At 41.0% G+C, this 18,355-nt stretch overlaps 1 protein-coding gene across 2 annotated transcripts in view; it reads right to left on the reverse strand.

Moving 5' to 3' along the window:
• The window catches only part of GTF2F2 (general transcription factor IIF subunit 2), a 66,383-nt gene extending 50,083 nt beyond the window's left edge, over positions 1-16,300 (reverse strand). For both annotated transcript variants that reach the window (XM_070942968.1, XM_070942967.1), the window contains exons 1-4: positions 16,147-16,300; positions 3,893-3,966; positions 3,564-3,582; positions 276-420 (exon numbers count right to left, since the gene is read on the reverse strand). In XM_070942968.1, coding sequence (XP_070799069.1) covers positions 276-420; positions 3,564-3,582; positions 3,893-3,966; positions 16,147-16,212 — 304 coding nt within the window. In that variant the 5' untranslated portion in view covers positions 16,213-16,300. The remainder of the gene's footprint in view (positions 1-275; positions 421-3,563; positions 3,583-3,892; positions 3,967-16,146) is intronic.
• Between the last annotated feature and the right edge of the window lie 2,055 nt (positions 16,301-18,355).

The raw sequence follows: 18,355 nt of genomic DNA on the forward strand, positions 1-18,355 counted from the left end.
ATTCTATCCCTGTTTATGCAGCCCAGAACTGGGTTGGCATTTTTGGCAGCTGCTGCACACGGCTGGCTCATGTTTAAATGGTTGTCCACTAGGCTCGTTGATTCTTTCACCTTTAACTATGACCCTCCAGCACAGGATGCCCGAAACCTGGTTGCAAAATCAAATTAACCCTCTAAGACAGTGAAGAGCATCTCAAAAGCTGGGAGCTGGACTTCAATTCTGTTACAGCATTATCCGCCATTTTGCAAGCTTAGGGGCTCTGCCGTCCCTCTTACCTCCAGAGCTCTCAGTGAAGACAGTGAGGGTCTGCCCTCCCACATTTTGCAAAAGGAACGGGTGGTCTCTCGGAGCACTGATGGACGTTGCCTTCCCACCGATGTCGTCGATGTTGGCGAGATCTTCGTTCAAGGTGAAGGAGACCTTAAGAAACAGAAACGGCATTTAATATTTATGAGCAAGAAAAGGCTTGATTGGGGGAGGGGGGGGGCTGGCAAGATTTGGCCAGGAAGCGGGTGGGAGACCATTTTGGTCGTTTCCCTCCAAAGGAGAGTCCAAATCTTAACAGCATCTCATCAAATCAACACGTGGGTGCAAACACCACCGTCAGTGGTGAAATGTAAAATGTGTTACTACCGGTTCTGTGGGCGTGGCTTGATGGGGGGGGCGTTAATGTGACTGTGTGGGTGTGGCCAACTTTTTTTTTAAAAAAAACTTTTAAAAGCATTTTTTCTACAATCTCTTCGTTAGGTTGTAAAAAAATGCTTTTAAAAGCCTCTGACGATCAGGCAACTCAGCTGGGATCATCAGAGGCTTTTAAAAGCACTTTTTTTTCTACAATCTCTTTGGCTGAAGAGGTTGTAGAAAAAATGCTTCTCTGACATCCCAGCTGAGCCGCGCGATCATCAGAGGCTTTTTTTTTAACTTTTAAAAGCATTTTTTCAGCCGAAGAGGTTATAGAAAAAATGCTTTTAAAACTAAAAAAAAAACAGCCTCTGATGATCATGCGGCTCAGCTGGGCATGGGGGGGGGGAGCACGCAGGGATTTTTGCTACCGGTCCGAACCACCCGCCGCCATCGCTACCGGATTGGGCGATCCGGTCCGAACCGGAAGCATTTCACCCCTGGCTACGGTGCAATACAGGTAAGTCGTTGAGTTACAGCCATTCATTTGGTGACCATTCAGTTACAATGGCACGGGACAAAGTGATTTAGCTAATGTTTTTCAGACGTGTGTGTTGTCGCCTGCCAGCTGCCAGCAGAGGTGGTGGCAGACTCGGAGGATGAGGAGGTTGGGGAGGAACCTGGGCCCGTCCTAGAGTCTGGGGAAGGCTCTGATGGATGCTCTGTGTCAGACGCAGAGAGAGAGCCAGGGCCGTCTGACATTTCCCAGCTGCCTTCGGAGTTGGAGATAAGTGGGAAGAAGAACAGCTGGGACCTGTTCCAGATGCACTTATGCGCAGAGCTGTCAGGAGAGGAGAACAACGAAGCACACGTGGACACTGAATGGCCCCTCCCTGGCTGGGGAATAAATAGAAGCTAAAAGGGAAGTGGAAACAACCGTTTGGATTTATGCATCGTAATTCGTGTCTCAGAGCCTGCTTGAGAGTGTTTGATTTACAGCTTTGTGGCTGGAAGCTCCCAGCCTGGCAAGCTCCCGGTCAGTTAACCCTTGGAAGGATTATTGCCTGGACTTTTCTGTGTGGGAATGCCATGAATTCCCAGGGACAAAGTCAGTCAACATTATGACTGTTGCGACATCGTCCATGGTCATAGGATCAAAATTGGGATGCTTGGCGATGGGGATCGACAGCTAGTCCTCAACGGTTCCTATAGTGACCATTGGTTACGACAACAGTGGGGGGAAAAAAGAGGCATATGACCGTTTTTCTCACTTATGACCTTGGCAGCATCCCCGTGATCACGCGATCAAAATTCAGAGGCTTGGCAACTGACTTGTACTTATGACAGTTGCAGTGTCCCAGGGCCACGTGGTCCCTTTTTGCGACCTTCCGACAAGCAAAAATCAACGAGGAAGCCAGATTCACTTAACAACCAGGTTACTACTTTATCAACTGTGGTGATTCACTTAACGACGGTTGGCAAGAAAAGTCGTAAAACGGGGCAAAACTGACTTAACAAATGTCAGGCTTAGCAACGTAAATTTCAGGCACAATTGTGCTCGTAAGCCAAGGACTGCCTGTACCATCTTCTCTAAAAATATATTTCGAAGAGGGCATGAACTATCCCACACAATTTAAGGGATAATCCACAGCTATGTCACACGCAGCCAGAAGGGAGACATGACTCAGAATAGGGCTGGGAGGGACCTTGGAGGTCTTCTAGTCCAGCCCCCTGTTCAAGCAGGAGAACGTATACCATTTCAGACAGGTGGCTGTCCATTCTCTTCTTAAAAACCTCCAGTGATGGAGCACCCATAACTTCTGGTGGCAAGCTGTTCCACTGGTTAATTGTCCTCACTTCTAAGAAGTTTCTCTTTAATTCCAGGTTGCTTCTCTCCTTGATTAGTTTCCATCCATTGCTTCTTATCTTGCCTTCTGGTGCTTTGGATAATAATTTGCCCCCCTCCTCTTTGTGGCAGCCCCTCAAATACTGGAATCCTGCAATCTTGTCCTCCCTAGTCCTTATTTTCTCTAGGCTGGCCAAACCCACTTCCTCCAACCATCCTTCGTATGTTTTAACCTCCAGACCTTTAATCATCCTAGTTGCTCTTCTTGACATGACTAGAATTTCAAGTCAAATGCCTCCAAAAACAATCCTTTATTTTATGGCTAAAGAGCCACCTCCAGAGCCCCTCAAAAAATGCATATTATATAAGATACATATATATATAAGCACAGAATTTGATTGCCGTGTAATTCATTCTGATTTATTTCAGTCCAGAGTGGCAGATTGAAGATGGCCCGCTGTGTCAGAGTTAATATGTATGGAAATTCAGTTTCTCTCTCTTGGCGTGATCATTTGCTCTCTCGGCCCTATTAGCCTTTAAAGCCCCCTTCTGAATTGAACCTTGGCTTGAAAATTATTCTTTTTTTTTTTTTTTTGCTTAGCTCTTCCTTTCCCTCCATTTCCCTATCCAGGAAATAAAATAAAAGCCTGAGCTAAAGAAACCATCATTTTATTCTGTTTACTATTTTGCAAAAGCTATTTCTAGCCCATCCCTTTCCTTGGGATACGGTGAGTAATCAAATTACGACGTCCAACAAGAAAGCATATGATAACACAATTGTTACTCCAAAATATTGGCTTCCTTTATAAAGAAAGCATCTGTTATTTTTTTTTAATTATTTTGCTTCCAACATTTAGAAAATTGGCTTTCATCTTTTTCTTTTTCTTTTTTTTTTAAGATTGCCTTGTGCATTGTTTTACGAAAGTTCTGGGTTCAAAACATGACAAATCTAGGATGGGCCCAGATTTATACGAGAGACCACTAAGAGGCTAAGCAAAAGCAAATAAAATTTTAAGAGGAAAGGCTGTAATGATTTGGGATAATTCTATATCAAAATACGGGCATGCGTAAGGATAAACATTAATCTGTTACTTACTTCTGTTCTTCCTTGATTTCTGTAAAAGAAACAAACAATGTTATTTTAGGGCTAATTTTTTTCTAATAACGACAACACAAGTAATATATTCCCAAAAGATGTTCAAATTTCTATGCAGTTTGATACTATTTTTATGGGAGGGCCAAAGATGTGCCCCCTCTTCATGTTATTGTGGTTTGGCTTTGCTAAGTTGTGAAGCAAAACAGATGCCTTACATTTTGCAGCCGATTAACTATCATTTCGAGCCTTAAAATTCTGGAGCTCCCCTCCCCAAAGAGCCCTTAGAGGCTACCCACTTTCTGGAATATGTAAAATATGAACTTTCTTACTTGGCAATCCTTAGCTTTCCTACTTCGCCTCTTCCTAAAGCTTTATTCCATTGCTGAGACAGGTATTTTGGGACCTAAAAGAAATAGAGAAGAAAAAAAAAATGATCAAGAAAAATCTGCAACAAATAGCAATACATTGGGAATAAACCAGCACCAAGGAGGTGGATGGAGTTAGTTACAATGGCGATCGATGTACTGTAGGCCTGAAAGAACATGGAGAAAAATCATTCTATGTGGTCACCAGGAGTTGAAGATGATTTGATGGGACACAATCGATCCATGAGCATCTCAAGGTCTCGTCGCTAACAGAGAAATAAGTGGTTTTCAAAGCAGGGCAATTTAGTATTTGCTAAGACACCCGTTATGTCATTTCAGAATTTTAAAAGCAGCTTTGGGAAGCCAAAGGCCTACAATAAAAGCTATTGAATGTCACAGTTAGTTAGTTTACTTTATTGATTAGCCCATGGGCTAATTACTGGGGTTTTAAAATGGTTCAGCCAAATTTATTTAATTTGTTTTATCTCTATTTTAAATTTTGTATTTATATGTTTTATTTTATGGCTGTTCACCGCCCTGAGTCCTTCGGGAGTAGGGCGGTATACAAATTTAATAAAATGAAATGAAATGAAATCAAAGTGCAGGGTCCCAGACACAAATTATTCCTAAATACAATTTAAAATAGAATTGGAATAAAATATAATTGAAAGTGAAACTGGAATAAAACACAGTTGAAAATAAAATGAGAATAAAATACGATTGAAAATGAAAGTGGAATACACTTTAAAATGAGATTGGAATAAAATACAATAATTTAATATAGGGATAAATTAAATAAAACAAAATTACATTTTGGTGTCACCCCTACAATCTACCCCAATCAGTCCCACATATGCCGATCTCAACGAAACCATTTTGCTCAAGTACTGAGCCGTATTAAATGTTGTTTTCAAATTCTGGCCGCACATAAGGTAAGTTGTTTTGATATGGGGATTCCCAATGGGTCATTTATTTACTATATAGACCGAGGCACCTGTCCCTCACCCTCTTATACATGCAACAATCAGATAGGATGTGCCACTCCAAATAAAAGCTATTAGTAAAGACATAGTTACATGTCCATATAGTCGTCTTAGTCCAGCCAGTCACTTAGCAACTGTTCAAAGTTACAACAGACCCCCAAAATTGGACTAAATCCTGATTTGAAGTTTCGATGGCTAGCCACGCCCCCTCCCCGTAGTCATGTGATTGCATTTTGGGCATTTGGCAACTGGTCTGCATTGATTGCCATTGGCAGCATCCTGCAGTAACATGATGGCAATATACGATGGGTTTTTTTTTTAGCAGAAACTGACATTTATTTTTGGTTTCTATCAAAAACAATGCCCATTGCAGACAATGTCTCACTGAATCTTTTATATCTATTTATCGATCGATCAATGTATCTATCTATGTATCTATGTATCTATCTTGTATCTATATCTATCATCTATCTATCATCTGTCATCTATCATCTATCTACACTCACACAAATATACACACAAACATATATGTGTGTATATATATATATATATATACTCTCTTTCCCCCAAAATAAGACATTCCCCTGATAATAAGCCCAATTGGGCTTTTGAGCACATGGCAATAAGGCCAAGCGCTTATATCAGGGTTCAAAAAAATATAAGACAGGGTCTTATTTTTGGGAAAACATGGTACGTGTGTGTGTGTGTGTGTGTGTATGTATGTATGTATGTATATGCATATGTTTTCTGAGATTTTCGCGGGTGTTTGTATGTAGGTCTTTGGTTTTTCGGGTTTTCTCCCGCGTAAAATTGGAGGTTTCTTGGTGACGTTTCGACGAAGTCTCATTCGTCATCTTCAGGCTGGTGTCTTCGGCTTCGTGCTTCTAGGAGCAATGTGTGTGATCGCAGCTGTTTCTTCCTTTTAACTGCCAGTGGGGGTGTGAACTGATTGGGTGGGAGCTTGACTGTGTTCTGATTGGGTGGAGGTGTGTTCTGATTGGTTGGGGGCTTGGCTGTGCTCTGATTGGATGGGGGGTTGGCTGTGCTCTGATTGGATGGGGGTGTGCTCTGTTTGGGTGGGGGCTTGGTTGTGCAAGTCAGACTAACCCAAGCACAGCGTGTTTAAATGTTTTCTCCCTGTCTGATTGGAAAGTCCACCTTTTAACCACCTCTCCAAAGCGAGCAGAGTCTGCACCACCTCCAGGTAGCTACTGAGACGTATCTGGGCCTGAATTGCTGTCTTAAGACCCAGGCAGGTTATTGAGCGACCGGCCTCGGTAAAGGGAAAATGTCTCCCGAAAAACGATCTTTCCCTACTGCTGCTTATAAACAGCTCGATCAGTTTTTAAGTTACAAACTTCTCAGTGCCGTAGAGATAAAAACAGAAGGTATGAAAACCCAAATCCAGATTATTTTGTCTCTTCCCACTCGGGCCAAAAAAAGGCTCTCATTTTCTTGTTGGGTAAATCTGACTCTTCCTTCCTGCGTTCTAGTCCTCCCGTAATATTTCTTTCTTTCTTTTTTTTCAGTTTCACATTTTTATTGAGTTACTAGCTTTACTAGCCCATGCTTTGCTACGAAACTATGTGCTCCGGCTTGATAAATTGACACCTGCAGTCTGAAACTTAATGTAGAATGTGTAACTCCGTAACATCAGTATGTGTTAATATAATGCAACTGGCAGTTGGAACAGAGGGGGAGGGGAGTAGAATGTCCCAGCCTGCAGCATCCATTGGTATACATCTGGCTAGCATCCTGTCAGTGTGTGAGAGAGTTGAGGGGTGTTTGGAAACTCAAACAGTATTTGCTGTGTGAGCAAGAAGGAGACAGGAAGGAGGCTGGGCGTGGCTTAGCTCAGCTGTTCTATAGTAAAGCTGCTTGCTGCTGTGAAAGTAAAACTGAAAGTGAAACTCCTCTCCTCTGCTTGCGTTTTCCATTTGGAACAGATTTCTTTTGAGGTGGAGTAGAACTCCTTAGCATCAGAGCATGTTAATAATAATATAGGAAATACTAATGCTCTGATGGTCATTTAGAAAAATCCTTTCTTAATGAGCACCTAGAAGCCAAGAGGAACATACGTGGCAAATTTCAAGTTTGTAGGCTTTGCAGTTCTGGAGATTTCATGATTACGGCATGAGTGGTTCTTGCTTTTATATATACAGATAAAATATTGTAAAATACAAAAGTAAATAGAAAAGCAGGGGGTGGGGAGAGGGGGAAGAGAAGTGAGGAAGGGTAAGGAAAAGAAAGAAAGAAATAGAAACATTCCGACTCTCACTGTTGCAGTAAAATAAAGCATTAACATCAAATCACAACTTTTTCCTCTTTCACAATAATATGAACCAGCCGTTTCTGTAAAGATTTAACAATCTGCTCGGTAAAACTCAAAATCAACGTTTCATTCTTTTCCACATCAAGCACGAAGTTCAGAAGCTTTGTCTCCATGTGGAAGCGAGAGTACTTATGTTCTTTTCTTTAATCAAAGTGGCCAGCTTTGCCATTTCCGCCAAACTCCATCAACTTCTGCAGCCCTTCGTCCATGCTAGGAATTGGACTGTCCTTCCATTTTTGCACATACAACAGTCTTGCTGCTGTCAATATATATAATAACAAGTTCCAATTTTTTTCTCCAGTTCTTTTTCCATTAGGCCCAAAAGGAAAAGTTCTGGTTTCATCTTTATCTCCATTTTCAAAATTTTCTGTATTAACAAGTAAATCATACTCCAAATATTTGTTTTGCTTTATCGCATGTCCACCATAGATGATTAAAAAGTTCTTTCTTTACTTGAGAATAGAGTAGAGTAGAGTAGAGTAGAGTAGAGTAGAGTAGAGTAGAATAGAATAGAATAGAATAGAATAGAATAGAATAGAATAGAATAGAATAGAATAGAATAGAATAGAATAGAATAGAATAGAATAGGTTTATTGGCCAAGTGTGATTGGACACACAAGGAATTTGTCTTGGTGCATATGCTCTCAGTGTAAATAAAAGAAAAGATACATTTGTCAAGAATCATAAGGTACAACGCTTAATGATAGTCATAGGGAACAAATAAGCAATCGAATCATACTAGGAAACAATCAATATCACCATAAATCGTAAGGATACAAGCAACAAAGTTAAAGTAATGCAGTCATAAGTGGGAAGAAATAGGTACTAGGAAGGAAGAGAAGATTAATAGTAATGCAGACTTAGTGAATACTTTGACAGTGTTGAGGGAATTATTTGTTTAGCAGTGTGATGGTGTTCAGGGAAAAAACTGTCCTTGTGTCTAGTTGTTCTGGTGTGCAGTGCTCTATAGCGTCCTTTTGAAGGTAGGAGTTGAAACAGTTTATGTCCAGGATGCGAGGGGTCTGTAGATATTTTCACAGCCCTCTTTTTGACTCATGCAGTAGACAGGTCCTCAATGGAAGGCACTTACAGTTCCAACATTCATAATATTCCCATAATATATATTCCCGTAATATTTCCGACACGTTTCTTTCCCTTGCTTAGCTTCCCAGCTTCGACAAAGTCAACCGAATGCCACAGGGTGCTAATTTTTTTTTTTTTTTTTAGAAAAATCAGATTTCTGATAGTAGCCAGCCAGGGAAGGCATGAGTTCAGACAGCAGCAGTGAAACATCGTAATAGAATTATTTGACTCTAACACTATCTTCTTTTCTCCAGCAAGTTTATAAAGCACGCTGTCTTCATTGGGGCAAATAAAGCAGAACGATCGGTTGCTGTATTAAGTTAACATTGATTTCTGCTCTTGCTTGCAAGGTAGTATTAGTGTCTCTCCTCTTGCACTAGGAATGTTTATAGCAAAAGGCTGAGACTTCTAACACAAGTCATGCAAGAAAAATGGAATTAATAACAGCACAAATCCAATTCTCTAGCTGGATCACTCAAGGTTCCCCAAAACAGCATGTTCTACTCGACTTACAACAGTTTGTTTAGTGACCGTTTCGGCACTGAAAAAGGGGACTTATATCAGTTTTTCACACTTATGACCACTGCAGCATCCCTACAGCCACCTGATCAAAATTCAGACGCCTGGCAACTGACTCAGATTTATGACGGTGGCAGTGTCCCCTTTTGCGACCTCCTGGAGCAAAGTCAAGGGGGAAGATGTTAATTACTGTTAACATCTGCCATGATTCACTTAACAACGGGGGCAAGATAGGTCGTAAAAATGGTACAAAGTTCACTTAACAACTATCTTGCTTAGCAGAAATTTTGGGCTCAATTGTGGTCATAAGTCAAGGACTACCTGTAGAGTAATAATAACAAAAAGAAGATTTTTTTTCCCCTCAGATTTTGGAGGAGACAAAGAACAGTTAAGAAGCAGAAGCACCAACTAGAAAAAGCTTCTACTATAAACTGACAGGAGAGGAAGCTCTTGATGGTTGTTAAAGAAAAAAGAAACAAATAATCAACCTCTATTTTCCCCCCCACCAGCTGTATAATAATTTAGTAGCTCCCTTGTTGCAGAATTTCAAGCTGAACTGTACCAAGCAGAATGTTATAAAACTGTCACCGTATGATTCATCTGCCTAGTGCTCTTCCTTATAAGGGAGCCCAGAATGATATGTAAAGGAAAACCAATAAGACAATCTATCAAACAAACAAGCAACTGGGGAAAAAAAGAAGACAAAGAACAGAGAAAGCTGAGGAATCTTCAGAGCAATTAGCTGGAAAATCAGATTAGAACAGAATAACAGACTTGGAAAGGACCTTGGGGGAATAGGTTGACCCCCATGCTAAGATTAAAACTGAAACCGCAATTAACTTTGTTGAATAAAATCAATACACAACACAAGCCACACTATAATATACCCATACAAAGAACGGTTGCAGGAACTGCGTATATCTAGTTTAATGAAAAGAAGGGCTCGGGGGGACATGATAGCAGTCTTCCAATATCTCAGGGGTTGCCCCAAAGAAGAGGGAGTCAAGCTATTCTCCAAAGCACCTGAAGGCAGGACAAGAAATGATGGATCAGGGTCGATAAAAATCAATGATTAAAAAAAAAAAAATCAAAAAAATCAGATTGTTTTGATTTAAATCGGATTTTTTTTTATTTAAAACGGATTTTTTTGATTTTTATCGAATTTATTTTATTAAAAATCTTTTGGGGTAAAAATCTATCGTAAGATAGTTTTCTATTTAAGATACATAAATAATCTAGTTTATTCAGCATGAAATGGAGCTTAGTTATGGAGCATGAGGCTGTATATTCTGCAACACTGGGACTATCGGTGAGTCAACAGCGGGTCAAAGGAGTAGCAGAGATGACAGCTGCTCTTTAAAAATTATGATTTAAATCGAGTTGATTTAAATCAAGCCTTTTTACTAGTGATTTAAATTGTGATTTAAATCAACTCGATTTAAATCAAATCCACCCTGATGGAAACTAATCAAGGAGAGAAGCAACCTAGAACTAAGGAGAAACTTCCTGACATTGAGAATAATTAACCAGTGGGACAACTTGCCTGCAGAAGTTGTAAATGCTCCAACACTGGAGGTTTTCAAGAAGAGATTGGACAAGCATTTGTCTGAAATAGTATAGGATCTCCTGCTTGAGCAGGGGGTTAGACTAGAAGACCTCCAGGGTCCCTGTAATTCTGTTATACATGGCTGGGGTGGAAAAAACCCCCCACTCCTCCTCAGTCACTAAACACAACGATCAAAGCAAGGGGCTCATTTAACCTTCTCATCTCAATACCTGTAAGAACCTTCAGGTCTCGAATGCCTCAGGTCATCAGGAAGGCTGGAGGAAAGCTGTTCCACAGAGCAGCCTCAAAGAGAAGGCATGACTCTCAGGTCCCACTAGATGACCTGATGGATGGAATATGGAGTAAGCCAACTCTAGTGGTTGTAAGAGAACAAGAGCTCCAACAAGTAACCTGGTCCTTGCTAGCCGCATCTTCTGGACCAACTTCCAAGACTTTATGTAAGGTCACATCAGTCTTCAAAATTATTGCCAACCAGTGGATGACTTAAGGTTGGTCTTGGAAGCATAACAAGTGGTAGGTCCACCTAATAAAGGAGAACATTTGTAGCTCAGGGCTGAAATGAGGGGTCCTTAGTGCTCTGTGAGCTTGAAGACATTCCATTACCCAACTAGGTAACATCATCAGTGCTAGGGCAGTGCTAGCAGTGATGATAGCTAGTTAAGTAATGAAATCATCCTCTTTTAACGACCCCATAATCTGGGGAACTGAACGGTGCTGAGTGTTTACTGGCCGGATGCCCTTCCTGTCACCATAGTTGGGTAATGAAACGTCTGCAAGAAAACAATCAAGCTCAGAGAGCACCAAGGAGCCCTCCTATCCACCTACACTTAGCTAAGATTGTCTTGCCAAGGAAGACATCAGAAGCTCGGAAAGAGTTGGCCTCCAAGGATTATCTCAATCATAAAAAAAAACCTTCTTCCTAATTCTCAGACCTGGGAGCTATGTAATTTTGACCTGTTCAAGTTTTATTAAGTATAATACGATGTTAACCACATCATGACACAAACTCAGTTCAGCAGCTTTACACACCATGGTAGCGGAGATACAAGAGGCTACTCACTGCTGTATTTGCCATCTTCTTCTGCTACTTTTTCATGCCTACTTCCTTCCTCCTGACTGCTGAGTAAAAGGTGGAGGAAGAAAGCAGCAAAGGGCATCGTTTTGAAAGCTAAAAGTCAAAATAAATCAATGAGGCCTGTTAAATCCAAAACAGCACAGAAGTTCCTGAAGGAAAGTGTTTTTTTCGAACTGCAACTGCTGAAAATTAATGTGCTATTCCTCAGCCTTGCAGTCAGGAATCACATATATATACCATGTCAGTCTTATATTAGGATTAAAGCAGGTTCGCCTGATTCGCCAGTTGCGTCCCTTTCTGGATCGGGACTCGTTAAATATGGTCACTCATGCCCTCGTCACTTCCCGCCTGGACTACTGCAATGCTCTCTACATGGGGCTCCCCTTGAGGAGCACCCGGAGGCTCCAACTGGTGCAGAATGCGGCCACGCGGGGGATTATGAGAGCGATGGGCCGCTCCCATGTGACACCCCTCCTGCGCGAGCTGCATTGGCTCCCGGTGGTCTTTCGGGTGCGCTTCAAGGTGTTGGTTACCACCTTTAAAGCGCTCCATGGCACAGGGCCTGGGTACTTATAGGACCGCCTTCTGCCACCGATAGCCTCCCACCGGCCAGTACGCTCCCACAGAGAGGGACTCCTCAGGGTGCCGTCAGCCAGGCAGTGTCGGCTGGTGACCCCCAGGGGGAGAGCCTTCTCTGTGGCAGCACCTGCCCTCTGGAACGACCTGCCCCCGGAGATACGTAGGATACCAGATCTCCGTTCTTTTCACTGTGCCCTCAAAACTTTTCTATTTCACCAAGCTGGGCTGGCGTAAACCCCCCCCCAGATATTTTAATTGTAACGGATTTTAGTTGGGATGTTTTAAATCTGGGCCAAAATTTGTTTAATTCTTTTAATAATTTTAAATTTTGTATTGGATGTTTTTTATTCTTGGCTGTTCACCGCCCTGAGTCCAGCAGGAGAAGGGCGGTATAAAAATTTAATAAAATAATAATAATAATAATAATAATAATAATAATAATAATAATAATAATAATATGCCAGAAGTTTGGATTTGAGTACAGCAAAAACCACTGGGAACATCAGGTTGAGAAAGTTTTAGAGAATGAGAAACTCAAGATCTTGTGGGACTTTAGGATTCAGACTGACAGGCACTTGGTCCACAACACACCTGACATAACAAGAGTTGAAAAGAAAAAAGTATGGTTCATTGACATTGCAATACCTGGTGATGCACGGATTGAAGATAAGCAGCAAGAAAAAATCACAAAGTACCGGGACTTACAAATTGAAGTTGAGCGACTGTGGAAAAAGAAATCGTGTGTTGTCCCGATTGTAATTGGAGCCCTCGGAGCAATACCCAAAGGATTACCCTGCTATTTAGAAATTCTAAATTTGCCGGACTTGAAAATTTTGACTCTACAAAAAACCACCTTACTCGGAACAGCTTACATCCTCCGACGATACCTTAACAGTTCCTAGGTCCTTGGTTAGGACTCGAGCTGCTGAGCTATTAACCAGCCTCAAAGGCTGTGAATCTCACTAAAGATTAACCAATAAATAATAATAATAATAATAATAATAATAATAATAATAATAATAATAATAATAATAATAATAATAATAAGTCTGGAAAAAAAATCTGAAGCCTAATCCCACATTTTTTATCATCTTAAAAACAATCCTGGGAGAAGGAAAAATCTTAATTCTGTCCACATGAGATACACATCCTTCCCAGTGTTGAATCCCAAACAACCACTTATTCAATTTGTATCTCTCTTGCTCCAGAAATCTCCAAACATTCAATGTGATATTTTGTGGCCAAAATGTTGCTTTTTCCCTGTTTTATTTACACCTTTGTTTTCCTGCAAACCAAATAATGATACTTCTGTTGAGGTCTGTCTGCTTATGTTTTTCCCCTTTTATGGACTACTCTAAAGAAAAATACAGTAACAAATACAAGAGGAAACACTGAAAAAAGATTGGTGTGGGTGCATGTGTAAATAAATAAACCAGGGATTTAAAATACGAAGAAAGTTTTCTAGAATATTATTAGTTATAAATACTTAATACTTAAATATTAACTCATTATAGATACTGATTAGTGCATACAATTATGAATATTAGCACATACAACATGACTGTAACCTTGTTGCTGGTATCCTTAAGATTTATATTGACTGTTTCCCTATGACTATCATTAAGTATTGTACCTTATAATAATTGATGAATGTATCTTTTCTTTTATGTACACTGAGAGCATATACACCAAGACAAATTCCTTGTGTGTCCAATCACACTTGGCCAATAAAAAATTCTATTCTATTCTACGTTATTACTATAAACATAATAATGAAGGATTGTAGCCAATGATTTATAAATCTAATGAAATCCAACCATTCTGATTTAGATATTTCATAAAACTGAAATGCAGATTCTACGTGTTGAAAAAGATTACATATAGCCACCCCGGGTGAAATCTCATTTCAGAAAATGATTTTTCCCAATATGAAAAAGAGCCGTATGATTTCAGATTTCCATCTCCTGCAGCTATTAGAGATGTTTCCTAATTAAGCTTAATTGGAGTTAGTGAACCACCAAAAGATTACTTTTTTCCAGCTTTAATGTTCGGCTCAGACCAGAACTTTTATGCCATTTCTTCTGTACGGTTTGTTCCCCTGTTCTGCTTGATGAAAATTGCTAGTAATTTAGATTGGTTATATATTTGTACAGTGCAAAAAGAAACCACAGTATATTCATAATCAGAATGTATATCGGTTCCTTTTGAGAAAACCTACTTGAATAGATGCGACAGGCTGAGCGAGCAATATTTACGTATGTATGTATGTATGTATGTATGTATGTATGTATGTTCTGGACAATCAGGAAAATGAAACAATAACAGCATAAAGTTGAAAGGGACTTTGGAGGTCTTCTAGTCCAACCCTCTGCTCAAGCAGGAGACCCTATCCCAATCCAGACAAATGGCTGTCCAATCTCTTTGTCAAATTCTTTCCTGAAGTCAAGTAGATATTATGACTATTGCACTCCCGCTATTAAGAAAGCTATCCTTGCAAAAAAGTAAAATAAGATGAAATGGACAAACCTATGCTGATTTCTTGTACAGGTAGCCCTCAACTTACAACAGTTCATGTAGTGAGCATTCAAAGTTACAACGGCACTGAAAAAAGTGACTTATGACCATTTCCCACACTTACGACCTTTGTAGCAGCCCCACGGTCATGTGATCAAAATTCCGACTGATTCATACTTATGACTGTGTCCAAGGTCATGTGATTTCCTTTGACAAGCAAAATCAATGGGGAAGCCATATTCACTTAACCGGGTTACTTAACGTATCAACTGCAGTCATTCACTTCACAACTGTGGCATGAGAGGTTGTAACATGGGGCAAAAGTCACTTAACCCACGTCTCACTTAGCAACAGAAGTGTTGGGCTCTATTGTGGTCGTATGTCGTGGACTACCTATACTATACCTTGCAATAGGATGCTATTTATCACTGCTCTGAAATCCACTTTTTAGAAGCCTTCCTTACATCGTTGAGAATGCTGAGTTTCACTTTTCCTTCCCAAATTGCTAAACAGAAGCTGATTAGCTTACAGCATCATGGCTAAGAGCATGCAAAGCTGAAATAGAAGAATCTTATGAGGGTTTAACGTAGGGTCCAATAGATCCTGGCTTACCCAGTATTCAGTGAAGGCCAAAATAATTAAAATCCCCTTTTTGTGACCTTCTGACAAGCAAAGCTAATGGGGGAGCCAGGTTCAATGTTGTTACTTATATGAGAACTGCAACGATTCCCTTAACGACAGTGGCAAGGAAGGTCGTAAAATGGAGCAAAGCACACTTAACAAATGTCTCGCTTAAGCAACAGAAATCTTGGGCTCCATTGTGACTCACAAGTTGAGTTTACCTTTCATTTAGTTGACTGTTTGAAGTTGCAACGGCGCTGGGAAAAAAAGTCATGTGACTGGGTTTTTTTTCACACTTACGACCGCGGCAGCATCCCTACGGTCACGTGATCGAAATCGAAACACTTGGCAATGTGACTCACACTTAACGACGGTTGCAGCATCCTGGGGTTACATTTCGCGACCTTCTGGCGGGGAAGCCAGATTCGCTTAACGACCGCGTCCCTAACTGAACGGCGGCAATTCGCTTAACGACAGTGGGCGAAAAAGGTTGTAAAAACAGGGCAAAAGCTCACTTAACTCTCCATCTCGCTTAGCGACGGGCATTTTGGGCTCGTATGCCGAGGACTACTCTGCATTTTATCGAGCTTCACCCCCAGCCCTACGCAAAAGGGGAGCCGGTGGTCCAGCAAGGCTTGCTTATCAAGGCATATAAATTTAATTAATTAAATTAAATTAATTAAATAAATCAGCCTTGGACCCCCCCCACCCCTACACCTAAGGCGCATTGCTCCTGACCATGGAGGCTCCACTAGGAGGACCCGCCCGCGTTCAGGAGCCCAACTCTCCTCCTGGGGGGAGCTTTTACTCCGTCCCGTGGCGGGGAGTTCCGCAGATGAACGGTCGTTTTTAACCCCCCCATCCCCAAAGGGGGAAGGGAAGCCTCCCCGGTCCCCTACCTCCTTCCCCAAGGCCGACACTCCTCCACCGGCCCCCGAGGCTCACCTTGACCAGCCACATCCCCGTGTTCTGCTTGGCGCCGGTCAGATCCAGCTCCCCCTTGTCGCTCATGGCGGCGGCGGCGAGGCCGGACACTTTTTCACCGGCCGCAAAGAGCCAAGGCAGCCACCCGGACCGCTATTGGCGACGGACCAGAGGCGACGGATCCTCGCCGGGGTCAAAGCACAAAAAAAAAAAAAGGCTTCGGCGCCCCAACGCGTTGCCGGGGCGGCACGTTCGACGACGGGGCGTGGACCCAAAAGGAAGGGCCGGGCGAGGGGAAAAGGGGGAGGAGCCAATGCTGCGCATGCGGAGGCGGAGCTTTCTGCCAAAGCTTTTTAAACTCATGGATCTTTTTTTTTTTTTTAAAGGAATAAAGTTGCCAATTTTAGGCTGTGGGTATTAATGGGCTGCAAAGCAGGCAGGTCCGCATGAGTCACATCCAGGGTGCACGTGTTGTGCTTCGCTTTAATAGAATTTAATTTCCTTGGGGTGGGGTTGGACTAGATGACCTACAAGGTCCCTTCCAACTCTGTTATAATCTGTCCATTGGCTAATTTTGCTGGTGCTTTCAGTTGCTTTGGAAATTAATTAGTTAAATTAATGAAAGAAAATGTTATGAATTAAAGTTTAATCCATAAAACATTTTAATTAATCAATTTAATTTAATGCATTTCATTCAAATGTATTCATGAAACGTATTAATTAAAGAATTCGGGTTTTTTAGTTGTTTTGATCATTAATTAATCTGTTGTTTGATTCCAGAGTTGGGTTTTGTGAGATGGACGACTATAGAATTAGAATTCTTTATTAAGAAATAATGGTAAACTTTGAAGATCCCTGGTGGCGCAGCAGACTAAAGTGCTGTTAAGTAGCACCAGCTGCCTGCAATTACTGCAAGTTCAAATCTCACCAGGCTCAAGGTTGACTCAGCCTTCCATCCTTTCTAAGGTAGGTAAAATGAGGACCTGGATTGTGGGGGCAATAAGCTGACTTTGTATAAATATACAAAAGTATGAAGGCTATTGCTTAACGCATTGTAAGCCACCCTGAGTCTCCGGAGAAGGGCAGCATATAAATCAAATAAAAAAAAAAGATTATATCACAAATGTTATACCCAGATGATACATGGATTGATTAAAAAATGTACAGGAATACTAGAGGAATAATAGTAAAATAAAAAATGAAATTGGAAATGAAGATAAGTATGTAAATAGAAATCCGGTCTGCTCGAATACCATCTCAGATTGAATTAAAAAAGGAAACAACAAAGGAATGGAAAAGAGGGGAGGAGTAGAGAGGGGAAAGTAAGGGAGTTGGGAGGTGAGAAGAGAAAAGAAGAATGGGAAAAGGAGAGGAAGAAGGAAGGGGAAAGAAGAGCAGGAGAGAGGGTAAGAAGGGGAGGAAGAAGAGGAGAGGGGAAAGAGGAAAGGAAGTAGGAAAGGAAAGGAGAGGAGGAGTGAGGAAAGAAGAAAGAAAGGAGAAAGAAGGGAAGGGAAAAAGGAAAGGTTGTAGGAAAACAAAAGAAGGAAATGGTAAAAGAGCAGACCCGAACAAATAATTAATTACCTAATGGAAGTTAAAGAAGATAAACGAACAATGGATAAGGATGGATAAAAGACTGTACATTTAAACATGTTGATGAAAAATAAAAATAAAAAAAATTCGAACAAAAAGAAAAAGAATTCTTTATTGCCCAAATGTGATTAAAGACACACAAGGAATTTGTCTCCACTGCATAAACTCTCAGTGTACATACAACAATAGTGATAGATCATTATCATAGTCATTGTAAAAATACATTCATCATAAAACGTGATTAAATAAATAATTTTATTTATTTCGTGGCTTGGCAACTTCAGTATTCCACAACTCGCTTGGCTGGGGATTCAAAATAGAGTAAGGTCAGAAAAAGGGTGAATTCAATTACCAATTTATGCTTTGAATTTATGCCCCTAAAGCCTTATCCCAACATCCTAGGATTTAATTATTGGCTATTTCAAAAGGAATTTGAGATGGAGATGATCGAAAGGTCGGCAGTTCAGCGGTTCGAATCCCTAGTGCCGCGTAACGGGGTGAGCTCCCGTGACTTGTCCCAGCTTCTGCCAACCTAGCCGTTCTAAAGCAGATAAAAAATGCAAGTAGAAAAATAGGGACCCCCTTTGGTGGGAAGGGAATAGCGTTCCGTGCGCCTTTGGCGTTGAATCATGCCAGC

This window comes from Pituophis catenifer, unplaced genomic scaffold (genome assembly GCF_029215685.1).
Source record: "Pituophis catenifer annectens isolate HBS135680 unplaced genomic scaffold, rPitCat1.0.hap2 SCAF_4, whole genome shotgun sequence".
Classification (NCBI taxonomy): Eukaryota; Metazoa; Chordata; class Lepidosauria; order Squamata; family Colubridae; genus Pituophis; species Pituophis catenifer.